At 38.9% G+C, this 27,826-nt stretch overlaps 1 protein-coding gene across 2 annotated transcripts; it reads left to right on the top strand.

The window, feature by feature from the left end:
- The first annotated feature begins 157 nt into the window (after positions 1-157).
- troap (trophinin associated protein) lies at positions 158-27,738 on the top strand. 2 transcript variants are annotated; one of them, XM_062052896.1, is made up of 19 exons: positions 158-289; positions 677-743; positions 7,835-8,027; positions 8,090-8,516; positions 10,468-10,541; positions 10,698-10,749; positions 12,103-12,233; positions 12,307-12,364; positions 18,872-19,002; positions 19,077-19,134; positions 19,211-19,269; positions 19,357-19,419; positions 21,973-22,030; positions 22,111-22,160; positions 22,244-22,306; positions 25,858-25,953; positions 26,024-26,282; positions 26,350-26,540; positions 27,282-27,738. In XM_062052896.1, the coding sequence occupies exons 2-19, from the start codon at positions 682-684 to the stop codon at positions 27,315-27,317; spliced, it is 2,061 nt and encodes a 686-aa protein (XP_061908880.1). In that variant the 5' UTR covers positions 158-289; positions 677-681; the 3' UTR covers positions 27,318-27,738. The 2 variants fall into 2 exon arrangements, with proteins under 2 accessions (XP_061908880.1, XP_061908881.1); XM_062052897.1 differs by lacking the exons at positions 10,468-10,541; positions 10,698-10,749.
- The last annotated feature ends 88 nt before the right edge of the window (positions 27,739-27,826 follow it).

The raw sequence follows: 27,826 nt of genomic DNA, 5'->3' as shown, positions 1-27,826 counted from the left end.
GTACAAAATGGATGGATGGATATATATATATTGTATGTTCAAAAAAGCGAGAAAGTGCAATGAAATGGTATGATAGACCTTTTCGCTTGGTTGCCATGGAGCTGTTTATTGAAAACCGTCGCTCATTGGCCAAAAGAAAATACAACCAAACAGCAGTCGTGCTGATTGGCTGATACAGTTTCCAAATGTGGCCAATGGTGAAGGCGCTACATCCAAACGGTTGCAGTTCTAGGAAGTTTGTAGACAACGTTGCCGTGTAGAAGAGCATCCCAAGAAGATCTTTAAACTGGTACTAAATTAATGAAAACAGAATAATTAGCACGTTTTAGAGAAGCAGCAAGTAGTCTAACGTCTTGAAGTGTTTGGTTAACGTATGTATGAGTGTTTAGCTGTTGGTTGAGCTGCAAGCTAACTGCGAAGTGGTCATTGCTGTTTGGATGCTAACAACAATGTAGTTTGTGTTACGTTGGCTTTATCAAATGTATCGTAATTTGCGCATTTAAAACAATGTTTGGATACATGTATTGTGCGAATGTGCTTTTCGTGTTAACATAAGGTAAAGCGAAGGTCATTTGAGCTTCACCGTAATATGAAGGGATGTATCACATATTTATAAATGAATGTTTGTCATGCACTGTTTGGTGGCTCACATTTGACTTGTTTGAATCCACTCTAGTCGTAATGGACTCCTCTCCAGTTCTTCGTGCGCAAAGTCACAACAAAATCCGCACTGACTGTTTGAGGTAAGCAACCACGTCACTACAGTGTTTAGCCTTGAATTGTTTTTCCTATTTTGCAATGGAATATGTCAATCCATTGTGCATAAGGTACTGATAGTTTTCTTTGTTTATTTCACAAGTAATAATATCAAGAGGGTTTTAAAGTGTGGCACGGCCTCCATCCATCCATCCATCTATTTACTACCGCTTGTCCCGTTCGGGGTCGCGGGGGGTGCTGGAGCCTATCTCAGCTACAATCGGGCGGAAGGCGGGGTACACCCTGGACAAGTCGCCAACTCATCGCAGGGCCAACACAGATCGTTTAATAGAATATCATACGATTGTGGCCAACCCTATTAATTCTGCAGCATAGTTTGTGGATTTCTGCTCACGCTAAACTTTGTTTAATTGCTCCCTTAAAGAATTGAACATCAATTGGTGTTGTCTTTGACATAGGCGCCAATCTACATTTCTGCCAGTGGATGCTCGGTGTGTGTGTATTACTGTTGTCCCGGTACCAAAAGTATTTTGGTAATTTTCTAAATAAAGGGGACCACAAAAAATGTCATTATTGGCTTTCTATTAACAAAAAAATCTTACTGTACATTAAACATAAGTTTCTTATTGCAATTTTCTCCTTAAATAAAATAATGAACATACAAGACTTGTCTTGTAATAGTAAGTAAGCAAACAACGGCTCCTAATTTAGCTGCTGACGTATGCAGTAACATATTGTGTCATTTATCATTCTATTATTTTGTCAAAATTATTAAGGACAAGTGGTAGGAAATTAATTATTAATCTACTTGTTCATTTACTGTTAATATCTGGTTGATTTCTGTTTCAACATGTTCTATCTACACTTCTGTTAAATTGTAATAATCACTTATTCTTCTGTTTTTTGATACTTTACATTAGTTTTGGATGATACCACAAATTTGGGTATCAATCCGATATCAAGTAGTTACAGGATCCTATATTGGTCATATTCGAAGTCCTCATGTGTCCAGGGACATATTTCCTGAGTTTATAAATATAATAAAAAAAAATTAAAAAACGAAAGAAGATTTGTGATGTTAAAAAATATCGATGTAATCATAGTAGTATCGACTAGATACGCTCTTGTAGATTGATAGATAGATAGTACTTTATTGATTCCTTCAGGAATCAATAAAGTACTATCTATCTTTGATTGATTGAGACTTTTATTAGTAGGTTGCATAGTGAAGTACATATTCCGTACAATTGACCACTAAATGGTAACACCCGAATAAGTTTTTCAACTTGTTTAAATCGGGGTCCACTTAAATTGATTCATGATACAGATATATACTATCATATATACTATCATGATAATACAGTCATCACACAAGATAATCACAATGAATTATTTACATTATTTACAATCAGGGGTGTGTGTGTGGGGGGGGGGGGGGGGGGGGGGGTAGGATATGGACATAAAGTAGTGGACAGAGAGGGAGAGAGAGAGAGAGAGATCAGAAGGCATAAGAAAAAGTATCTGCATTTGATTGTTAGCAATCCGGGGAGGGTGTTAGTTTAGGGTTGTAGCTGCCTGGAGGTGAACTTTTATTGCGGTTTTGAAGGAGGATAGGGATGCCCTTTCTTTTATACCTGTTGGGAGCGCATTCCACATTGATGTGGCATAGAAAGAGAATGAGTTAAGACCTTTGTTAGTTCGGAATCTGGGTTTAACGTGGTTAGTGGAGCTCCCCCTGGTGTTGTGGTTATGGCGGTCATTTACGTTAAGGAAGTAGTTTGACATGTACTTCGGTATCAGGGAGGTGTAGCGGATTTTATAGACTAGGCTCAGTGCTAGTTGTTTAACTCTGTCCTCCACCTTGAGCCAGCCCACTTTAGAGAAGTGGGTAGGAGTGAGGTGGGATCTGGGGTGGAGGTCTAGCAGTAACCTGACTAGCTTGTTCTGAGATGTTTGGAGTTTAGATTTGAGGGTTTTGGAGGTGCTAGGGTACCAGGAGGTGCATGCATAATCGAAAAAGGGTTGAACGAGAGTTCCCGCTAGAATCCTCAAGGTGCTTTTGTTGACCAGAGAGGAGATTCTGTAGAGAAATGTTGTTCGTTGGTTAACCTTTTTGATTACCTTGGTTGCCATTTTATCACAGGAAAGGTTAGCCTCTAGAATGGAACCTAGGTAGGTGACCTCATCTTTCCTGGTGATAACAATGTCACCCACTATTATGGTGAAGTCATTGACTTTCTTGAGGTTGATGTGGGACCCACACAGGATGGATTCTGTTTTACCTAAGTGTATGGATAGCTTGTTGTCAGCGAGCCAGGTGCAAGTTCTACAGAGCTCAGCACTGAGGATTTTCTCCACCTGTGACTTGTCCTTGCCGGATACCAGCAAGGCAGAGTCATCCGCAAACAAAAACAATTCACAGTCGCATGCCGATGACATGTCGTTTATGTATATTAGGAACAGTAAAGGTCCCAATATACTGCCTTGGGGGACTCCACAGCTCACAGAGAGGGGGGGGGGGACACGGTGCCATTCACCTCTACCACCTGCTCCCTCCCCTCCAAGTAAGATTGCATCCAGCTCCATGAGTTTTTGTTAAATCCGATTGCTCTGAGCTTATCCAACAGTATAGCGTGGTTAACGGTGTCAAAGGCCTTCTGAAGGTCCAGCATGACCATGCCGCAGTATTTGCCCGCGTCCACCTCATGTTTGATGTGGTCGGTCAGATAGAGAAGGCATGTGTCAGTGGAGTGGTTAGTTCTGAAGCCGGATTGGAATTTGTACATGAGTTTATTAGTGGCAAGGTAACTATCGACCTGTTTATAAACTATTTTTTCCATTACTTTCGAAATGGAACTGAGAATAGGAACAGGTCGGTAGTTGCCAGGTACCAATTTGCTTCCTTTTTTAAAGAGGGGAGTTACTCTTGCAATCTTAAAATCTTTTGGTACTTGGCCTTGTGTAATTGATAGGTTTATTATGTGCGTGATAATCGGGGCAATGATGGAGGCAGAGTCCCTGAGGAATCTGGAGGGAATATTATCAAGGCCGGTGGCCTTGTTAGGGTGGAGCGCGCTCAATTTTTTAAACACCTCATCAGCTGTGACCATTTCTAATTTGAAATCATCGTTGGATACTCCTAGCTTTCTGTAGAAGGCTTTAATGTGTTCTACACCAAAGCGACCAGAGTGGTGGGACAGCTTGTTGACAAGGGTTGCGGCTATGCTGGTGAAAAAGATGTTAAGTCTGCTAGCTACCTCCATTTTGTCTGTAATGAGGGAGTCACCCTCCTTGATGCTGATGTTGGTGAGTCTTGTTTTAAGTTTCTGGCTGCAACCAGGAAGCTGGTTGTTGAGAATTTTCCTGAGCTCATGTGGCTTATTTGTGTTTTCCTCTATTTTGTCGTTAATGTAATTTTTTTTAAAGGATTTAGTCAGGTTGGTTGACTTATTTCTTAATTTATTGCATTGCTTTTTGAGAGTTGAAAGGAGTAATTTGATGTTGATATTATTGGGTTGTTTATCTACTTCTGTTTTACATTTTTGGTATTCAGAGTATTTCCTGTCTCTGTCTTTTATGGCAGCTAATAGGTCCGGATTCATCCATGGTTCCGAGCGGGCTTTGATCCTGACTGTTTTCACGGGAGCCATGTCATTTAGTATCTTTAGGAACGCCGTTTTGAAGCGATCCCAAGCAACATCGACCAGGTTGCTCGCGAGCACAGGGGACCAGTCCCACTCATCTAATTTTAAATTGAAATTGTCATTGGAGTATTTTTTGAGGGATCTGGATTGGGCTGTTATGTGGCCATTGGCTTTAGGTTTAGCTATTTTGCGGGTGCAGAAGGTTAGATAGTGGTCGCTAACACCACAGATCATGACCCCACTATTTTTTATTTTAGGCCGGTCTGAAGTGAGAATGAGATCTATGGTTGATTGGGTGGAATCACACACCCTTGTAGGTAGCGCTATTAGCTGGGAAAGACCGTGCAGATTACAAAACTTGCTGAAGGATCTGAAGACAGGCGCATCTTTGCGTTGAATATCTGTGTTCAGATCCCCAGTTATAATTTTCTCCACGTTGTCTGTCCCCGCCAAGCATTCTTCCAAAACCCCATAGAAATCACTCTGATTAGGGGGTCTATAAACAGTCACTATTAGTACCGGCTTAGCGTTTTTAAATTTGATTTCCGCCCACACAGATTCCAGGTCATTGAGGTTAAGATCAGTGCGAGTTATGTATTTATCTATCTATCAACAATAGCGTATCTAGTCCGTGGTATCATTACAGTGGATGTTAGGTGTAGATCCACCAATGGCGTTTGTTTATATTGTAGCGTCCCGGAAGAGTTGGTGCTGCAGGGAATTCTGGGAATTTGTTCTGTAGTGTTTATGTTGTGTTGCGATGCAAATATTCTTCCAAAATGTGTTTGTCGTTGTTGTTTAGTGTGGTTTCACTATTTGGTACATGTTTATGACCGTGTTGGCATTGTTCATACTGCCACCCTTGGTGTGACATGTATGGCTGTTGAGTAAGTATGCCCTTCATTCACTCGTGAGCGAAGTCAAGATGATTGTGTCATTAGTTCACTTTTGGGCACATTAACATTTGGTCAGGCTTTGATAATTGTAGACTGTAATCAGTTACTTTTTTAGTATGTAAAACGAGCTAATCTCGCCACAAAATTAACAACAACAAGATTGATTTTTGAAAAATTAATTTAAAGATTGAAAGTTGCCATCAATCCCACGTGGGTGCTCAGGCCCCGAAGCACCCACGGGATCTGCGCCTATGGTCTTTGACATAACTTATCAGCACAGTGCTCCTCGAATAGTATGGCTCTCCCCTAGGGTGAGGGGTCACGGGTGCGTGAGAGCCCGCTACTGCTAGACAACATCTAGTTTGACACATACAACTGAATAAATAAATATCAGGTTCTCAATATTTCAGTTCATTAGATGAGTGAGAGTAATCCGTGTACTCTAAAGTGGTATTACAGGAAATACTGACAATCGCTGGCTTAAGCAGATTTGAAAAATATGTATTTTCTTAAAGGGGAACTGCACTTTTTTGGGGAATTTTGCCTATCATTCACAATCATTATGAGAGACAGGAACACACGTCTTTATTTATTTGATTTTTTAACGATTTTTAAAGATGAAAGAAAACGCTTGAAAGATGCGGCTAATGGGATTCACCGTTGTAGCATTCAAATCACTCTAAAACAACTTCAAAACCCTCCAGCAACGTTTTATATACACGGTGCAAGTCTGTATATAATGTAGTAACAGACACGTTCATAACAATATGCAATATGTACAATATTTACTGTATTTTGACAATTTTAGTCATTTCCGGGACTGATTTATCCCGCGCATTGATTTCTGTTTTCATAGCAGCACACGTCTGACTTCTGGCAACATGTGTTTTCCTACTTCCGGAATCAAATGCGAGTGTTTTCTAATCATGTCAGACTTAGTAACAGACAACAAAGACGACTATTTTTGGACAAATGAGGATTTACAACCTTATACCTTTTGAAGCTTAATATACTGCTGCTTATAGAAGCAAGCACGAACGTATAGTGAGACGTTAGAGCAGACGGAAGCCGGGAGAGGGGGATGAAAGCAATTTTGACACTATTAATATGGAAATTGGAGCCAAGCTATTTCGACATAAATGGATTGCTTACCCAAAATCAACAGATAATGTCCCCGGCCAGCTGGACCGGACGAACAACTGTCCATCGAGTGAGTTATTTTAATATCGATCATGATATATGCAGCACGCTATGTGTGTTAATACAACTACAGTACATACGCTGTCTGGCCAGCTCAGCTGTGTACAAACAAAATATGAAATACAGGCTAATATGTTACAGATACTGTAATATGATTGTTCATGTTTTTCAGTCAGTACAAATTAGTGTTGCATCGCAGTGTTGTGTATTACAAACCCAAACGTGTTTCGTGCTGTTGTAGATGGTAGCTTATCTCTTGCCGTAGTTAGCTTTTACGACTAATACCGGAGCACGCCGATGTGTTACTACGATAGGAAAAAGAGTTCCTCAGTGTTGGCTTTTACAATAGCAATGTTGCTACAGCTTGGTTATTATACAGGCTGCAGAACGTAAATTACTGTATTTTTCGGAGTATAAGTCGCTCCGGAGTATAAGTCGCACCTGCCGAAAATGCATAATAAAGATGGAAAAAAACATATATAAGTCGCACTGGAGTATAAGTCTCATTTTTGGGGGAAATTTATTTGATAAAACCCAACACCAAGAATAGACATTTGAAAGGCAATTTAAAATAAATAAAGAATAGTGAACAACCGGCTGAATAAGTGTACGTTATATGACGCATAAAAAAACAACTGAGAACGTGCCTGGTATGTTAACGTAATGGTAAGAGTCATTCAAATAACTATAACATATAGAACATTCTGTACGTTTACCAAACAATGTGTCACTCCTAATCGCTAAATCCGATGAAATCTTATACGTCTAGTCTCTTACGTGAATGGGCTAAATAATATCATTTGATATTTTACGGTAATGTGTTAATATTTTCACACATAAGTCGCTCCTGAGTATAAGTCGCACCCCCGGCCAAACTATGAAAAAAACTGTGACTTATAGTCCGAAAAATACGGTAAGTACTGTTGACGGTTTTTGAAGACATTTTTAAAGTGACTTAGAGGTTGAAATGATCGCTCCCATTAGCTGCATTGCTAACAACCAAGAACAAGCCGATTTTTATGTTTGAAAGAGAGAAAACAAACTTTTGTCTTCTTGTCTCTCAAAACGATTGTGAACGATAGACAAAATTCCCCCAAAAACAGCAGTTCCCCTTTAATTTTTGTCAATCTGCTGAACTCTCCAGGTGCCTCATAGTGGATGTCTGCCTTGAAAAAAAGGGTGTTTGAGGCGAGTGCTAATTTTACAGCATTTAACATGTTATTTCACTTTTCTGTTATGCCATGATATTGAATACATACATTTTTTTAGTTATGGATGGTTTCTTCTATGCAACAATGCCAAGTTATAGGCACACTCACCCTGATCATACATTATAATCCATTCTCAATAACCCTTACTATTTTGTTTTTTACTTAGGATAAAAAGTGAAAATAACAAAATGCCAGTGGACCCCAAGAATTTGAAGCCTGTGCCAGCACTGCACCTTCCTAACAAAGAATCTGAGAACCAAGATCCAGCATACTTAAAAAGGAGCAGACTTCCTGTGCTTGTCAAGTCCCTCCGACCTTCAGCATCTGACTTCACTCAGTGGGAGGAAAAAGCTTTGACTGTGAGTGTCTTCTTTCTATCATTTGTTGCCCAGCCCTCTAACACTTCATCATTTACCTACAGGGTAAAGCTAAAAAGAAAAAGCCATACACTCGGCCCATGCCTTTCGACGGGCCGCAGAAAAAGAAAGCAGTCGTTGAAGCTTTACAGCCAAGGAGTTTTCTACAGTCAAGAAGAGGTCCACGTGAAAACAATGTCCTTGTGAAAACCCAAAATATAACTGCCAAGCCCTCTAAATGTCCAGCTGGGTTAAAAAGCACCGTAGACTCAAACAAGGGGAAGCTGGAATCTCATGGAATGGCAAGGCTTGCAGCAGGACAGTGTGGGCATTCTGACACTTATAGGACAAAAAATTTTGCACATCAAAGCAGTGTCTCAGACAGTGTGGAAGTCTGTTTAGACCATATGACTCATCTCAGTCTCAAAGAGCCAACCAAATTATGCTATTTAAGCCAGAACGTGCGGGATAACCTTTCAAACGACCCATCTGGTAAGTTCACATGTACAGTAGGTCAGACATGCAGTTGTGTAACAATTTTTCAATACATCTAATGCATATTTGAGAATTGTTTGTTCTTTGCATCAATTAATAAGTAAGACTTGTTGAGCCTTGTTAGAATGTTGTTTACTACAGAACAACAGCGGAGTCTCCAAAGTTGAACAAAATCCATGACATTACGTTGGGTGACATCCAAGTTATCCTAAAGGGTTTGTATCGTGCAAAACCAACTTTTCTTACCTATTAGTACATGTTAATAATTATTTTTAATTTGTATAATATTTGTTGTGTATTTAAGATCCCCATCAGTCCTGAACTTTTGAAATCAAATTATGGAGGCATGGTGGAGATATTTATATAAAGAAAAATCTTGCATTCTTCCAAACTTGCTCTCAAACGAGCCGTTTGGAATTTGAGACTTTAGTGACTTATTGAGCCATTTGGATTTTGAGACTTAAGCGACCTATTGTACTTTAGTTACTTCAGCGGATATACCGTAATTTCCGGACTATAAGCCGCACCTGACTATAAGCCGCACCAGCTAAATTTAGGGGAAAATACAGATTGCTCCATATATAAGCCGCACCCGACTATAAGCCGCAGGGTTTTGATGTGTAATTACCGTAGTATATAGGGGTTCCTGCTACCACGGAGGGGATTGTCGGGACAGAGATGACTGTTTGGGAACGCAAAGTGTCCCATTTATTAACTATAAATCTTTCAATCAAACTTTCACATCTTTGACATGGCGAACAGCATTCGTGCAGAGTACAAATAATACAACGGTGCAAAGTAATACAAAGTGCTCGCATGTACGTTATCAAAATAACCAGCCTACCGGTATATGAAAAGTCAGTCTTTAATCATTGTGTCATCGTCTTCCTCCTGCGTACTAAAACCACCGAAATCCTCTTCGTCAGTGTCGGAGAAGAACAGGCCGTATATAAGCCGCACCGTTGTATAAGCCGCAGGGACCAGAACGAGGGGGAAAAGTAGCGGCTTATAGTCCGGAAATTACGGTATCCATATATGGTAACGGTTTAACCAAAGACCTTTGCGGCAGTCCCCAGTTTTTATTTAGTAATAGTCTTAAGTTGTAGTCAATATAATCTCTCTTTTCCTCTATCCTCTTTGTAGGGCAGACTGGCTTGTACATGCACATTCGTCCTCCGTTGTTGCCATTTCTAATAAAAAGTAGCGTATAGTTCAAACTTAAATATTTCAGACTCGATAAGGAAGCGCTAAAAACTACAACATGGCTGAAAGAGTGACACAGTCAAAGGGGTTTTGGCCTAAAGGAGGGCTTTGGCACGTAAATAAGAAACGGCGCGTTCTAAAGAGAGTCAGAAAGTGCCTTGAAGACAGGCTGTAAAAAAAAAAAAAAATATTTGCAAAATTTTGACCAAAGAAGCACCATTAAATGTTGTGTAGACTACAAGGAAGTGTTTTAAATGTAGGAAAAAAAGTCATATGACCCCTTTAACATTCAATGTGAAATTAATTATTTCAGGTTGTTGCCATCATAAAACCTTTATTAACTGTACAGGCATTGTTTTAAGTAGCATTCTAAGCTCAAGTGTGAAGAAATTCTACTAATAACCCTTTGGTCTGACCGACAAGTAGTGTTGAGGTAACAAGAAGGTGTTAACAGAGCAATTCAGGCAGTTTTATCATTATTGCTGGAGTAAATATAAATTGTGTCTGTCACACTTTGTGTAAAGTATTGCTTTTGATGCTCTGCTAGCTCACAAGATTTTCTTTTCATTCGGCAAGTTTGTTAAAGAATTGGTTGAACTCCATTTTGTTTTATGACTTTTGACTTTGGAAGCACGACTGTAATACATTTGCTGACTGGAAAACTGCTTTATTAGTGTATCAAATAAGCATTGACATAATTTCCTGCTACAGTTGTTGCGGGTATTTTTTTTGCAATGTTTTTCAGACAAAGCAGAGGAATTCCAGCCTGGTCACACTGCTTTGCCAAGCATCCTGTGTAATGAGGGTGTGCACATGCAGGTACAGTATGTGCAACTCCAAATTGTAAACCTTTTGTTATTGTTGTGAGATTGTGCACTACATTTAAATTATTTTTAATAGTCGGGATCATCTACGGTTTCTTGTAACTTTACTTATTGTGACATGGGTTTGTAACAGTCTTCTTCATTTCTGCAGCCCCAGCAAGTTTCTATTGCAAAGAGGCATCAAAGAGCTCCACCCACCACAGGTCAGAAGAGTGTTAACTCTACTCAGCATGTCACCACATTACATTAGATCATATAAAAATCATGTGTATATGTATATATGTGTATACAGTATATACATGTATATATATTTGTGTATATATGTGTGTGCGTGCGTGCAAACAGTGCATCTATAAAGTATTCACAGCCCTTCACTTTTTAATTTTTTTTTCATGTTACAGCCTTATTACAAAATGGACTTAATTCAATTCTACACACAAAAGACCATAATGACAATGTGAAACAAATCTTTTTTAGAAATTTTGGCAAATTAATTAAACATTAAAAAAACTATAAAAATCACATGTACATAAGTATTGACAGCCTTTGCTCAATACTTTGTTGATGCAATTTTGGCAGCAATTACAGCCTCAAATCTTTTTGAATATGATCTCCACAAGCTTGGCACGCCTTAGATGAGCCTAAACCAATCAGAGCATGCTGTTCAGTATAGTGGCCACTGATTGGTTCAGCCTCAGGCAGCATTACTAATATTGGATTAAAATATTGTAAAGGTGACAAAAGGGTGTTATTTCACGTCTAGAGGGCTGTCATAATGTTGAAGAATGTATTTAGAATGTAGTAAACAGGTTATTTAGGCCATAACAATGAAAGTATTGGATTCATAATTCCTATTTTGCAAAAAATAATTTATCATGGTCATGTCTGGGACCAATTAACAGTAATAAACAAAGGATTACATACATGTAATTTTAATACTTGAATAGTATTTTTGAAGATATGTCAATTCTGTGTACAAACTAATCACGCGTGGTTTCTCTTTACCAGCATAATGATTTCTCAAGTTCTGCAGCGCCTTCCTGTCATCACCTGCGGCGTCTGTCATGACGAGGGACAAACTTTTATTGTACAGTAGTTAAATCAGAGCTGCATACACCTCTTCATTTTTATTGGCGTCTTCTCCCGCAACATTGTCGTCATCTTCACCGGGCAGTTCACCCAGTATGGTGCTTTTTGAATCCAGCAGATGCAAAAACTTAGTTTCCCACAGTTCATACTTCTTTTCATCTCCGCCAAAACACAAACGATTCCATCCACCCATAATGGGTCTAACTTTTAATAGGTAGCTTGAGCTTCACATTCACACAACCTTGTCTAACGATATGCCCTGAGACACACTGTTAATATGTTTCAGAAGAGTCAAAATAGTCCAAAAAGTCAGTGTTTATGATAAAGATAACATTTGTGAGATGATCACATGCTAAAAGATCCACGAATATTGTGTATGAGTGAGATCGATGTGAGTTAAATGACAAATAAGTACATCCTTGTACACCAGTGAATATGTGCTCCTTTTTGGTTTGTAACTGCATCAGTGAAGTCGGTGGAATTCTCCGCTGACCCCGGTGCCCTGAGAAGCATCCTACAGAACACAGGGGTGAAGGCTGGAGGGCCCTTGCGTGCCACACCTCAGAACTCATCCAGCAGACACAGCTCTATCTACACAGTATGTCCATTTTTTTTTAGTCTAATGTATGTCCTTTGTATAGTATTTTGAGCTAAAGTAATTTCCCATGCAGGCTCAAAGAGTTCCAGTTAGAAAACATCTTACAGAGACCCCAAATGGAGCAATAAGAGGTAGCTTGAAACCTGATGCACACTCCTCTGCTTTCAATATTGTGACGTTGTTTTTTTTGTCTGCTGCAACACACAGAGAATATCGGGACACCACAGGCAGCATTACTAATATTGGATTAAAATATTGTAAAGGTGACAAAAGGGTGTTATTTCACGTCTAGAGGGCTGTCATAATGTTGAAGAATGTATTTAGAATGTAGTAAACAGGTTATTTAGGCCATAACAATGAAAGTATTGGATTCATAATTCCTATTTTGCAAAAAATAATTTATCGTGGTCATGTCTGGGACCAATTAACAGTAATAAACAAAGGATTACATACGTGTAATTTTAATACTTTAATGCAGGGTTTTTTACCAGTAAGTCCGCAAAGGTACTGCAGGGGGGTCGTGACATTTTTGGTTGATTGGACTCAATTTTAATATATTTTTTATATCTCCTTGCAATTTATCCACAAATTTAAATGTCAATTTTTATGTATCTTCTAAGAGCATTACATGATTAATATCCATAAATTAACATTCTTAAATTCATGGCACTATAATAGCACAAATGGGTTTTGTGCTATTCTTGTTTGTTTTGCCAAGAGTCAGCATGCAGTATTTACTGCTATAAGCTAACCTGCAAAACAGCAACACGCACACACGCTGTTAAGGGCATCAATTAATCACAGCGTAACGACCTGGCAGTTACAGCGTATGTGTGGTGTTGGCCTTTTCCGACTGTTTTTGTGGGTGTGAACGCATTACTCGCTCAGCAAATGAAAAAGAGAGAGCGGCTGCTGTCAATACGACGTATACAGGTAGTTGGTTTTGGTGTGATTACGGCAGAAAGTGACCAGTTTTGCCAGATAGTAGTTTTGTTGTTGATGTTGTTTTGGTGTGGTTACGGTCAACAGTAATACGTTTTGCTCAATAAAATGACAGGTTTTGACAGTGTTATTACCTGTCACTGTGTTGCAGTGAAAATGGTACAGAATAAATTATGTATTATATATTGTTTAGAGTTTAGGTTAGATTTTTGAATTTGGATTGTGTGTGTTGCATAGATTTTCCGTGCGCGGAGGACACAGGAGTAGTGCGCAATTGCGCAGACGTGCGCCTTTTAGAGGGAACATTGGCTGGGACTAGTTTAATTAAAAACAATCACAATTTTAAACAGGTTATGTTCGGGGGTCCTTGGTCCTGTTGTAGTGATAATCAACCTGCTAATCTATTATTCTTACAATAAATTGAATTCCTTAAAATCACCAAATAATACATACTATTCAATTAACCACAGAGTACTTACTACATGTAGTATTTAGTATTTAGTACTGTAGCATTTACTACAGTAAATACAAAAAAATAACCACAGGGGTTACACTGCCAATAACAGCTTTGGCTGTAGGGATATTCCTGATAGTTTTTCTTAACTCCACAAGATCGCAGTAGCTCCATATTTAAGTATTAGGTAAAGTACCGTAGTGTTTAGTGTTGCACGGACATACTTGCCAACCCTCCCGAACTTTCCGGGAGACTCCCGAATTTCAGTGCCTCTCCCGAAAATCTCCCGGGACAACCATTCTGCCGAATTTCTCCCGATTTCCAGCCGGACTTAAGGCACGCCCCCTCCAGGTCCGTGCGGACCTGAGTGAGGACAGCCTGTCGTCACGACCCCTTGGCCAACCAAAAAGTAACCACAGAACACTTGTGTTTTGTGGTTACTTTTTGGTTGGCGAACGGTTTACGTTGTATTGCGTTCTGTGGTTATGGGCAGTGTAATATTCTGGGTTGGAGTCAATAACCAGGGGAGGTGCTCCTTCAAAGGCTGTGCTACTGGCTGCAAAGCATTGCACTTTCAAATACAATAATGAGTAGAGAGGAGTGTTATGTGTGCATATGTGTAAATAAATGAACACTGAAATTCAAGTATTTATTTTATTTATATGTATATATAATAAAATACATATATATATATATATATATATATATATATATATATATATATATATATATATATATATATATATATATATATATATATATATATATATATAGTTAGAATTCATTGAAAGTCAAGTATTTATTTTAGTGTATATATATACACTACCGTTCAAAAGTTTGGGGTCACCCAAACAATTTTGTGGAATAGCCTTAATTTCTAAGAACAAGAATAGACTGTCGAGTTTCAGATGAAAGTTCTCTTTTTCTGGCTATTTTGAGCGTTTAATTGACCCCACAAATGTGATGCTCCAGAAACTCAATCTGCTCAAATGAAGGTCAGTTTTGTAGCTTCTGTAACAAGCTAAACTGTTTTCAGATGTGTCAACATGATTGCACAAGGGTTTTCTAATCATCAATTAGCCTTCTGAGCCAATGAGCAAACACATTGTACCATTAGAACACTGGAGTGATAGTTTCTGGAAATGGGCCTCTATACACCTATGTAAATATTGCACCAAAAACCAGACATTTGCAGCTAGAATAGTCATTTACCACATTAGCAATGTATAGAGTGTATTTCTTTAAAGTTAAGACTAGTTTAAAGTTATCTTCATTGAAAAGTACAGTGCTTTTCCTTCAAAAATAAGGACATTTCAATGTGACCCCAAACTTTTGAACGGTAGTGTACATATAAGAAATACTTGAATTTCAGTTAATTCTAGCTATAAATATACTCCTCCCCCATTTAACACCCCCCACCAATCTCCCGAATTTGGAGGTCTCAAGGTTAGCGAGTATGTGGACGGACATTTTGCAAAGAGCAACAATCACCTGCAGATAGAGGACAGCAAACAGCACACAGCATTGCGTCTGCCTGAACCTGGCATCAACCATCTGCAGCCGTTTATTGATAATTAGGCGCACCGGTGTGTTAGCTCCACCCACACCAAGAGTCCAACTAATAGTTCACAAAAACATACAATAACAAAGTTCAACACCCCCACATGTTCTTGGTTTGACAGGATACAATTGTTTCATATCCAGTTACTTATATTTACATCCCAAAAATAAAAGATACAATTGTGTCTAGTCTCATTTTAGTTACAGACTTGGTGAAAACGTCAGCTACCATATCTGCAGTTGGACAGTAGGGCTTAAGACTTATTTTTCCATCACAAAGTGCAAATCTGACAAAATAATATCTAATGTCAATGTTCTTACATCTTTGACGACACACAAGATTTGTCGCAAGCGCAATTGCACCTTGATTGTCCTCAAACTGTTACTGTTGCATATCATTCAGTAAATGTAGCAGATACATGCTTTCCTGTGTAGTTGTTGATAACGCCATGTATTCAGCTTCACACTTTTGAATGTTTCCCCATCACTCGCTGCAGTAAGAATGTCATCAAATCACAGGATCAATAAAACCTTATAAATAAATATGATCAATAAAAGCGTTATAATCACTATCAGCCACCTGGCTATAACTTTTTGCCACATATCTGGCCTTATAAATTGTCTCGTCAGGATTATCTTCAATTGTGTACTGTAAACCCATCTGCCCCCCACTGCATGTTTACCCTCAGGTAATGTTAATGTAAAAGTGTGGTTTTCCATCAAATAACCCGTTTCTCTCTTCATGGCCTCAGCCCATTCTTCTGCTTTTGGGGAGCTCATGGCTTCCTTCAATGTTTGGGCTACATCACATACAACTCTAAAAATAAGCAACATTTGTTTGTGCCTGGTCCTCGCCACATTTGACTTCACACTTATAGTCTGTATAAAAATCAGGGTTTCTTCTCTCTCTACTCGGATAACATGTACACTGGTCACTTTCACTTTTTAAATTTGTATCATCCGCGTCACACGTTTCCATTTTTATGTCTTGTTGGATTACTTTTGTCATGATTGTTTTCGGACACTGAGTCTCATCTTGCTTCCTATGTTCAAGGTGATTATTCATACTTTTATCCATCTGAGTATCACACTATGGTGCATTTTGTGGAAAAAAAACCAACAACTTTACCAGCCTGTTTCGGAGTATTCTCCCTGTGTCAGGATAGAAAACAATATATGCAGGACTGTTCTTGTCATAACCAACAAAGATTCCTTTTTTACAACGTGTATCCAACTTTTTCTTGTCGTATTTATTAAGTTAAAGTTAAAGTACCCATGATTGTCACACACACACACACTAGGTGTGGCGAAATTATTCTCTGCATTTGACCCATCACCGTTGATCACCCCCTGGGAGTGAGGGGAGCAGTGGGCAGCAGCAGTGGCTGCGTCCGGGAGTAATTTTTGGTGATTTAACCCCCAATTCCAACCCTTGATGCTGAGTGCCAAGCAGGGAGGTAATGGGTCCCATTTTAATAGTCTTTGGTATGACTCGGCCGGGGTTTGAACTCACAACCTACCGATCTCAGGGCGAACACTCTAACCACTAGGCCACTGATATTCGTAACATTTTGAACCGAATATATTCATTTTAGAGCGGTCATGTATTTTCCAGTTAAGTAATATGGTGTCTGCCCCATATGTTTCTTATAAAAGCAGTAGTTTGGGATGCTTTTGGCAATTTGCAGGCAGTCAGCATGCATCTTGCCATTTTGAACAAGGTTCTCCAGGTTCTTTCAGCTGTCCCATTCTGTTGGGGCGTATAAGGAGCTGAGGTTTCATGTCTAATTGCATTGTTCAGAGCAGAGCGATTTGAATAAAGCAGGCGTAAACTCGGCTCCATTTTATGATCTAATACATTTGATTCTCTTAAGTTGCAACATCAGAAATGAAATTCTCTGTGGCTATAATAGTATCATTCTTAGCTTCCAGGAAATAAGTAAATATAACTCCTGTCATCTGTGAATGCTAAGGCATATCTAAAACCATTTTTACCTGCTGGCTCTATAGGTCCAGCAAGATCATCATGAATAGATCAAGTACATATTTTGCTTTCTAAACTTTCCTTTTAGACAAACTTCACGTGTTTAATTAAGTTTCTCAGTTTTGCCCTTCATTTTCATCCCATTGGTGACACTTTCCAACTTCAACACGTCATAATAATTGCAGTGACTTAAATTTGATGCCACGTCTGTATGTCGCAGTACACATTACACTCATCAACTTCATTCATGACAGTGCTTAAATAAAACAGTCAATCAATTATATGAATGTCAAATGTTGTACCGATTTTGTGAATGAGGGGATTCTGTCCTCCTTTGATAATGATTGTTGCTCCTTACGCAATCACAGCTTTGACAGAAAATAAGTCCTGGGAAAATGATGGGATGTAAAGCACCTCCTTCAGGATCACATCCACACTTCGGCCTTTGTCTCTCAAGCACTCAAGCTCAATTGACATTGCCCTTATTCAGCACGATCCCGCTAGCCATCTCCCTGCTCCAATATATGGCTGTGGGACTTAAAAGTGGGGTCAAAGGTCACAAAATGGCCATTGTCTGTGATGATGTGCTTTGATGCTCTCGAGTCCACCATAAAGCCCTTCAGCTCCACCTCTTTGAGCGGGGCACCGTTCACCTTGAGTGAGAACGTGCGGTCCTCATCCACTGCTTGCTTCACTCTGTCCCGCTTTCTCTGTCACTTTTACAAAAATGACACCATTGTTTCTGCTTGCTGCACTCACCAGCGGCTGACGCGCACCCCACCGCTTTTTGTCCCTTCTTGCCACAGCTGTAACAGGTGATATTCTCCTTCCAATCGTCTCTTCCTTTGACTTTCATCATGCTGTCCTCTCCAAAGCCAGCTGCACCAAACTTTTCCGTGCTCTTATAGCTCCTCCGCTTGATTTTGAACTCAGCAAATGTTAACTTGTCACCACTCTGTCTAATAAACAGAGAATGGTTTAAATGTATCGGGCAGGCCTTTTAATATCATTGCGGTTTCTCCTGGATTGCGCAGTGCTGTGATAGCGTTCTCTGCATAGATGATGCAATCTGTGACACCCTTGTTCACTCCTTTTTGAAGATATGTCAATTCTGTGTACAAACTAATCACGCGTGGTTTCCCTTTACCAGCATAATGATTTCTCAAGATCTGCAGCGCCTTCCTGTCATCACCTGCGGCGTCTGTCATGACTAGGGACAAACTTTTATTGTACAGTAGTTAAATCAGAGCTGCATACACCTCTTCATTTTTATTGGCGTCTTCTCCCGCAACATTGTCGTCATCGTCACCGGGCAGTTCACCCAGTATGGTGCTTTTTGAATCCAGCAGATGCAAAAACTTAGTTTCCCACAGTTCATACTTCTTTTCATCTCCGCCAAAACACAAACGATTCCATCCACCCATAATGGGTCTAACTTTTAATAGGTAGCTTGAGCTTCACATTCACACAACCTTGTCTAACGATATGCCCTGAGACACACTGTTAATATGTTTCAGAAGAGTCAAAATAGTCCAAAAAGTCAGTGTTTATGATAAAGATAACATTTGTGAGATGATCACATGCTAAAAGATCCACGAGTATTGTGTATGAGTGAGATCGATGTGAGTTAAATGACAAATAAGTACATCCTTGTACACCAGTGAATATGTGCTCCTTTTTGGTTTGTAACTGCATCAGTGAAGTCGGTGGAATTCTCCGCTGACCCCGGTGCCCTGAGAAGCATCCTACAGAACACAGGGGTGAAGGCTGGAGGGCCCTTGCGTGCCACACCTCAGAACTCATCCAGCAGACACAGCTCTATCTACACAGTATGTCCATTTTTTTTTTAGTCTAATGTATGTCCTTTGTATAGTATTTTGAGCTAAAGTAATTTCCCATGCAGGCTCAAAGAGTTCCAGTTAGAAAACATCTTACAGAGACCCCAAAAGGAGCAATAAGAGGTAGCTTGAAACCTGATGCACACTCCTCTGCTTTCAATATTGTGACGTTGTTTTTTTTGTCTGTGCTGCAACACAGAGAATATCGGGACACCACAGAGACTTCCCAACACCAGGCATCAGCCTGTATCTGCCATGGTGTGTACAACTCTCTGTGCTCTTGTGCTCTTTAACATGAAATTGTTGTTTAGTCACTTACTTTTCTCTTATGTCATGCCATTTCAGAAATTTAACACACCTATGACTCCCTGGCTGAGAGACTGTAACACCAAAACCCCCCACCGGGAGGTCAGAACAGAAAATTGTCAATATCCATTTGCAATTTTTTTCTAAATGTACAAATATTGTATTTCCTAAATATCATATAGACTAAAAACTGTTACCAGACAGTTTGTAAGTAAAGACTTGATTAGCAGTGTGAGGAAAATAAAAAACACATACAAGGCCATCTCTCTTATGGCGACCACTTGCCAATAACGGCAAAATCTCCTCCGTAGTGGTATAAACCTTGGCTTTAACGCCCACCTGTTTCATGCTGCCATTTGTTTTACATCTCGGCATAATTGTTTTACTCCCTGTAGCGGCCCCTAGTGCACTCGTACCTCGTTTATTGCTGTTAATTGGTTCTAGACATTATCGCGATAAATAAATTCCCACAAAGTAGGAATTATTATGAGTCAAATATTTTCATAGCTAGAGCATGAAAAACTGTTTACTTTCTAAATACGTTTTTCAACATTATGAGAGCCCCTTACACATTAAATATCACCTTTTTAGTCACATTAACACTCCTTTAATCCAATGTAGTAATGCTGCCTGAGGCTGAGATAATTATTACAATATTGAGCAGCACACCCTATTTGGTTTAGCCCTGTCTAGTTGCTAATACTACTGTTATATTGATATTGCTGGTTTATTCAGCCACTTTTATGCATAAAAATACTTAATTTAGGACCAAAAAATTGTAGACCATGCTTTAAAAAAATCTCCCGTGTGTTAAAACCGCAATATTTGAAGCACGATGTAGGAAGGGAAGACTGTATTAACATTTGTGGCAATGATGCAATTTATTGATATATTGAGTCTTGCCCATAAATTCCACCGAGTACAGTTGCCTTGTGGCTGTGCTGTAAGTTTGCTGCATGCTCAGTGCTCCTCCAACACTCACCGGCTACTGCAGCCGGCGGCGTGGCTTTTCGACACCAACAGACAAGTTCAACACGTACATCCGCATGATACAGTTGGTATGTGGGATTTATTCAACAAAAAACAAGCAGAAGTAAATGATGGGTGGACTTGTTTGGATTTTTGGGCTTTTAACATAGTTAAGTAACCTATTATCAAATACCAAGCATTTTATCCTGACAATCAGATTTATTTGATTTGTGTCGTACTTCCTGTCCCACTTTACCCAATCTGTGCAAAAGGCTGTGTAATGCGGTAAGTTGTTTTTGTTTAACTGTTTATTAGGGATGTATCGGTTTTGTAGATAACTCTGTATTTCAGTTTCTAAGTATTCACAATAATGCCGTGACGCGTGACGGTATCAAACAAAAAAACTTGGTGTGTAGTTTTTTTCTGGCACTTTAGTGTTGGCTGGGTCTGAAAATAAACTACATCTACCAGAATCGTCTGCAGAGCGCAGGACTGGCAAGATGGGGGCGTGGAACGCCGTAAGCAGGAAGTGAAGCGTGTTTGTAGAAGATGGAAAACATTTTTGTTTTCGGACATTTAATCAAAATCTGTCCAGAACCTTTTGAGTTATGTTTCTAGCAAAATGTCAAACAAACTCTGGCGAAAACATAAGCTCTTTGGCGGAGGTAAGAAAGTCTGCGTTCTGCAAAGCAAAGCGCACGGCTTTCGTCTCGAATGTTTCCAAGGCAACACAGTCAGCCGGTCACATCGCAGCGCAAGGATGAAAATCACCCAAAAAACTAGATCGCGGGAAATACGAGTAAACATCACCTTGGATAATATACCACAATAATATCGTACAGTGTCCTTAATACCGTGATATCGTACCGTGAGATGTTGATACTGTTACATCCCTACTGTTTACCGTTTTTATTTTAAACTTGCTATGATATGATTAGTTTTGTGGTTTCTTCCATATTGTTCGATCATTTAATACATTACAGCAATTAACAATGAGGCTCATTGCAGTTGACGTAAACCTATAGGAACGGGCGGTGCCGTACGCACTACACTACATCTACATACAGGTACATGTTATATTATCCTGCGCCGATCAGCACAGTCCTTATGTTCTCAAATGTTCTATGATTCAGCAAGCAGCAGCTTTCTATTTTTAATGTCTCATCGCTCATCTTTACGAATCCAACGCTTTCCGTCATGTTTAACTTCGACCCAAACTAACTCCAGTATCATATATTCAGAATAAGTAGGCTTCATGCTGTGACTTAGGGAAATAACTTCATCAAAAACGAAGATGGAAAAAAACTATTTAATTGACTGTCATAAACCAGAATGTTTCAGGATAAGATATTGGACAGTAATCTTAATAATCACAGGAAGTCTACACTTAACAATTTATTTGTAGAATGTCTTTTATGGATTAAGCAAATGTTATCATAGGTATGTTGAGCAGTACAAACATACTAAACAATAATTGAGTCAATCAAAATTGCACACCACAGATGGGAAAAGGACCAGAATTTAGAGAATGCTCTTGTTAAAATATTACAAGAATACCATTTTAACTTTATTACAAGAGCACCAATACTACGTGCGTCATACATTTCAACAAATACATTTTCTGCATTGTGGCGCTTGTTCAAAGATGACTTTAGTTACTGACTCTATTTGGTTTTTTTCATGCAGGTACAAAGAGTTCCAGTTAGAAATAATCTGACAGAGACAGCCAAGGGTGCAACGACAGGTAGATTGAAGCCTGATTCACTCTCCTGCTTTCAATATTGTGACACTGTTGTTGTTTTTTTGGTCTTTGCTGCACACAAGGGAGACCACAAAGAATTCACAGTACCAGACGTCAGCCTATGTCTGCCATGGTGTGTACAACTCTGTGTTCACATTCTACTTCATTTAACTTGTTGTATAGTCACTACTTTCCTATTATGTCATGCTATTTCAGAAATTCAACACACCCATCACTCCCAGGTTGATGGAGTCTAACAGCAAAACCCCCCACCGGGAGGTCAGAGCAGGAAATCATATTATGTTTTTTCTAAATATTTTATAGGCTAAAAAAGCTGTTGTCAATCAGTGTGTAGTTGTTGTAGTGTGGTGTGGGGGAAACAAAATACCTCAATTTCAACTTCAACTCTAGCTAACTTCTATGTCATGTATTTAAAATAGGTAGGCCTCATGCTCTGATTGATTTAGGGAAATCACCTTTTAAAATAAAAATTAGAGGAACATTTGACCACTCGGAATAAGACATTGGACCGTAAACAACAGATTTAGAGAATAGTTGAAATATTACATTAATAAAATTTTAATTTTACATCAGCAAAGTCATGAGAAGGAGAAAAAAATGCAATATGGCGCGGGTTTCAATTAAATAGGCTATATAGAATATGGATGGATGGATGGATGGATGGAAATTCAATTGTCCAACAATATAAATCTTGTGCATAAACACAAACGGTTAATGTCGATCATAATTTCCGGAAGTGCTGACATTAAGCAAAACATTAGTACCTTAACCAAAGCAAGCAAGTACAGTGCTTGCGGAAAGTATTCACAGCGCTTCACTTTTTCCACATTTTGTTATGTTACAGCCCTATTCCAAAATGGAATATTTTCATTTCTGTCCTCAAGGTTCTACAGGCAATATCCAATAATGACAATGTGAAAAGGTTTTTTACAAATTTATTTAAAAATTAAAAACAAAACAAATAATCACATGTATGTAAGTATTCACAGTCTTTGCTCAATACTTTGTTGATGTACCTTTGGCAGAAATTAGTCTTTTTGAATACAATGCCACATGCTTGGCACACCTATCTCTGGGCAATTTTTGCCCATTGTTCTTTGCAGGACGTCTCGATCTCCGTCCGATTGGATGGGAAGCGTTGTTTTTTATCCAGGGTGTTTCTGTACATTGCTGCATTCATCTTTCCTTCAATCTTGACTGGTCTCCCAGTTCCTGCCGCTGAAAAGCATCCTCACAGCATGATGCTGCCACCACCATGCATCACTGTTGGGATGGTATTGGCCTGGTGATGAGCGGTGCCTGTTTTCCTCCAAACATGACGCTTGAGGCTGAGAGTTTAATCTTTGTCTCATCAGACCAGATAATTTTGTCTCTTATGGTCTGAGAGTCTTGAGAGCATTTTGGCTTTTTATTTTTTATTAAGAAATGGCTTTCTTCTAGCCATTATACCATACAGGCCTGATTGATGGATTGCTGCAGAGATGGTTGTCCTTCTGGAAGGTTCTTTTTTCTCCACAGAGGAATGTGGTAGCTCTGACACAATGACCATCAAGTTCTTGTTCACCTCCCTGACTAGACTAAGATGAATGCAGAAATGTACAGAGACATCCTTGATGAAAACCAACACTTGCCGTCCAACCTGATGGAGCTTGAGAGGTTCTGCAAAAAATATTGGGTGAAACTGCTCAATGATAGGTGTGCTAAGCTTGTGGCATTATATTCAAAAAGACTTGAGACTGTAATTGCTGCGAAAGGTGCATCAACAAAGTATTGAGCAAAGGCTGTGAATACGTACATGGGATTATTTAAAATTTTTATGAATTTGCAAAATTATTAATAAAAAATAAAAAATTATCACAATGTCATTGTGATGAACAATACGCCTTTATTGACCGTGATCTGTGAATTTGTGTGTGTTTTTGTGTGCACAACCTCCCGTTCCACCTTCGTGAAAGTCAAGCTTGTCACAATGCAATTAATTCAGCGTTGTGCCTCTTCCCCTTACACAGCTGGAAGTGCAGCCCAGAAGAATAAAATAAAGAAATAAGTTTAAACACAACATTGAGAATGATCAGCAGCTATAGTCTGCAAAGATTCCCTTTCTCTGTTATAACTACTAAATAACTCTGCAGATACGGTTTGTTCAAATCATTTTTGAGTTTGTTGATTAAAAAAACATTGAAATAACCTGAAATAATCTTTTATCATTAATTTAAACTGCATTTTAATGTACTTTTTTTAATATAAGCCACTGTACTGGGTTTTAAAAAACTACAATGTGAGTCACTGCTTGCCGTATGCCAAAGCACGGGTGAAAAGCACTGATCTATATAAGTAATTGAAGAACATTAAAAATAATTTACCATTTGAAAGTGTTGTTTAGTAAATGTTAACTTGAAAAAAAGTATTATCAGTAGTATAGTTTTCACTACACCATTTACTATGTTTACTGCAGAATGTTTGTGATGACAAGCAAAAAAAACAAAATAACTTTGAGAGGAAAATAAGCTGTTCTCTTTACCCCCACAATATGTACCGAAAAAGAAGAAAAACATGGCCCTGAAACTAGGTACGGACCATAGCGTGGGTTACCTGTGGTGTTGCACTTCTAGTAAACACAACGACAGGTGTCATCTGTTAGCATACATTACCTCGATCAAACATGGCGGAAATGTCTGTAACAAGATACTGCAATAGCAAATAGTATGTGTGTTTTGAGTCTTGATTTGAATAGGGAAATTGAGTCCATATTGCAAAAGTCTGGTGGTAGTGAGTTCCAAAGATGAGGGGCTGAGCAGCTCAAAGCTTGGGTCTCCATGGTGGACAGTCCATATAAGAGGACAGTGAGATGGACAGATGACGAGCATCTTGGGGAACGTGAGGGCGTGGCGACATGGAGCAGGTCAGAAAGATATGACGGGGCAAGTTTACAGATAGCTTTGAAAGTGGGGAGAATTGTTTTAAATTGGATACCAAGAGGGACAAGCGGTAGAAAATGGATGAATGGGTGGATGGATACGGTGTTTGATGGGTGGCCAGTGGAGTTGCTGCAGAACATGGGGGATGTGCTGGATTGAAGGAGTTTTGGTAATTATTAACATGCATAAATCACGGCCAAATAAATGGCAATGTAAAGGAGAAATGAACATTAAACGTAAGTTTTACCTTCATTGAGCACTCTTATTGATTAACACCGCAAGACTTTGGGAAATTAGGGGATTAATGGAGGAAGAGGAGAGGGGGGGAGGCGAGAATGTACAGGACCATAGTGTATCGCAAAATTTGATTTTACCCATGTAAATCAAGAGGGCTGAATAAGCAAGCAATGCTGTCAACACACCAAGGGTAAAATAAAACTGTTTATTATGCGCAATATTGGACACAAACAAAGACCAATGTTCACCGAGGCAACATTTTGGTAATGATTTCCATCGTTAACCAAGAGTAACAGGAACTAGGACATTCGTTAAGAGAGGTATCACTGTATTGGGAATAGTTATGTTGCCATAGCCACACCATCATCACTATGAGCAATTTATTTTCATTGTGCAAAGTTTGTCTGTGTTCCTGAGAAAGAACTACAAAAAAATTGAAAACCAATCTCGCATGATTTTTGTTTTTGTAATATTGCTACCTTTTCCTCATAATTTAACTAAAAAAACCTCAGGTATGAACCTTCATCATCATTCATACCAACAAAGAAATAGGTTTTGTGTGGCAAGTTAAAAAAATGACTGGAGTTTCTTAAAGATTAATTGCTATACTACTTATCACACTGGCAATGTAAATTTTCTTTCCATGTTTGGCAGGAGATTGTCCAAAGATTATTTGATGACCAAGAGGATGGGCAAAGTGCCACCAAAGATGGCACGCAGAAAGCACTTTTCCCAGTTGATGCCTCACCTGTAAGAAAAGAGGTCCAAATTGTAACCTTAGAGAAACTCCTATTATATTAATTGTCTGTCATTGTTTTAGATTCAAACCCATTGTGAAGAAAAAACAGCGACCAATAACATCTGTAACAATGAAGAGGAGGCTAAGCCATTTATGCCAGCACTGCCAAGAGAGTCGGTTATCTTTTATTCAACTGGCGAAAAAATGGTCCGAACTGCACATTTTGAAAAGCAGGAGCGTTCGGTCCATCAGGAGCGACATGGTCCGGCTACATCAGAACTGGGAGAAGTGTGTGACCCCATTCGTAAGGTCAACACAGTCGGTCACATTGTGCACAAAGGTAACAACTCCTACCCCATCTTTTCTGCATCTTCATAAACTTTTTAAGTCACCCTTAATTGTTACAGACCAGAAGACCTGTGTGACAAACACAGCTGTCGCGTTGCTGCGTAAGGGTCTTCCTCTCGCCGAGCTGCGTTTGGACGAGGAGGTTTCTATGTATACCTCTCTTTCCGTCTCAGACGATCATGCATTCTCCCATCCTCGACCCCGCTGCGGAAATCCGGTGGCGTTCCTTTTGTACTTTGAAGAATCCACTGTGAGTACAAACCTGAGCATCATTAATATTAATTTTACATGCGTACAATAATGTTGATGCCTGATTTAAAAGCCTTATCACAATTGCTTGAACATTTATTGTTGTGCTTTTAATTTATAGATACATAGATAGATGTACTTCATTATTCCTACAAGAGAAATTAAGGAATTATTATAGCTATTTGTTTTACAGTAAACAACTATCTGATTTAGGATTGCCAAAAGTATCGATACTTTAATCACCACACAAAAAATACATAGAATCCTGTACAATAGGGATGTGAATCTTAACTCACGATTCGATTGTGATTCTTTGAAGCAACAATTTGATTCAGAATCGATTGTCTATTTAACGCAATTTTGATTCAAGCCTATTCTTGCAATATATTATTTGGTATGAAAATTATGATCAAACCTTTTCAAAACCGTTTACATGTTACAAAAGCTGCTTTTGGCCACTGACTTATGATGTATATGCACAGAGGAAGCGCAACAATGTCCTACAAAAACGTTCCTTTAAAAATAGATTCTTGAAAATTATAATTGATATAGAATTGGAAAAATAAGAATTACGATTCAGATGTGAATCGAGTCAGTGCCTAAGAAGAACGCCTTCTTTTTTAATTTTTTTTTATTAGCAAGTGTTTTCTATATATTTTTTGCTTATACATGAAAGCCTGTCACAAATGCGGTATATGCAATCACAAGTTACTATAAAATGTGTTTTCTTTTTTCTTTTCAGAGATTTGTTCCACTGAATTTTGAAGCTTCTCCATGATGCCCGCCACTTTTATACAAGTCAATGGTTCCAGCATAAAGTGTTGTTTTTTTAACTACAGTTTAACCCCAGGATCACAAACCTCACCCCTTGGTTGTCCTAATGTGACTAATTTATGTGTCTTTAATTTTGGCCCACTAACTCCGGTTCACACAATGTTGCTGGTGCTGTATGCACATGCACCCATCTATACTTTGAACTACTTTCAATGTGTGCAGGACCTGAATGAAGACACTACAGTATTACAGTATTTACAGTTTTTGTTCCTATGTGTTGCATGTACTCTTGCAAATGACTGGTGATTTTTCAACCTGTCATTTTTGTGTACAGTACATCTGCACCTGAGGACCTTTTTAGACTCAAGAGCAATAGCAATATAATGAATTTTATGTTTAATAAATGTGTGTCTTGTCTCACTATGTCATTTTGGAACCTTTTATTTTTTTTTAACAGTAGTAACTGACCCAAAACCATATTTACACAATGATGATTCTTTGCTATTACGGTGT

The sequence above is a fragment of the Entelurus aequoreus genome, linkage group LG07 (assembly GCF_033978785.1).
Source record: "Entelurus aequoreus isolate RoL-2023_Sb linkage group LG07, RoL_Eaeq_v1.1, whole genome shotgun sequence".
Taxonomy (NCBI): domain Eukaryota; kingdom Metazoa; phylum Chordata; class Actinopteri; order Syngnathiformes; family Syngnathidae; genus Entelurus; species Entelurus aequoreus.
Note: the sequence above shows the minus strand (reverse complement) of the source record. Positions and strands in the feature narration are given on the sequence as shown.

What these genes read in the sequence shown, in the direction of transcription:
- troap (XM_062052896.1), top strand. Translation starts at nt 682, where the DNA reads ATGGACTCCTCTCCAGTTCTTCGTGCGCAAAGTCACAACAAAATCCGC. An exon ending in ATGAGGGTGTGCACATGCAG is followed by an intron (nt 10,542 to 10,697) that starts GTACAGTATGTG and finishes TCATTTCTGCAG; the next exon opens with CCCCAGCAAGTTTCTATTGC. An exon ending in TCCCAGTTGATGCCTCACCT is followed by an intron (nt 25,954 to 26,023) that starts GTAAGAAAAGAG and finishes TCATTGTTTTAG; the next exon opens with ATTCAAACCCATTGTGAAGA.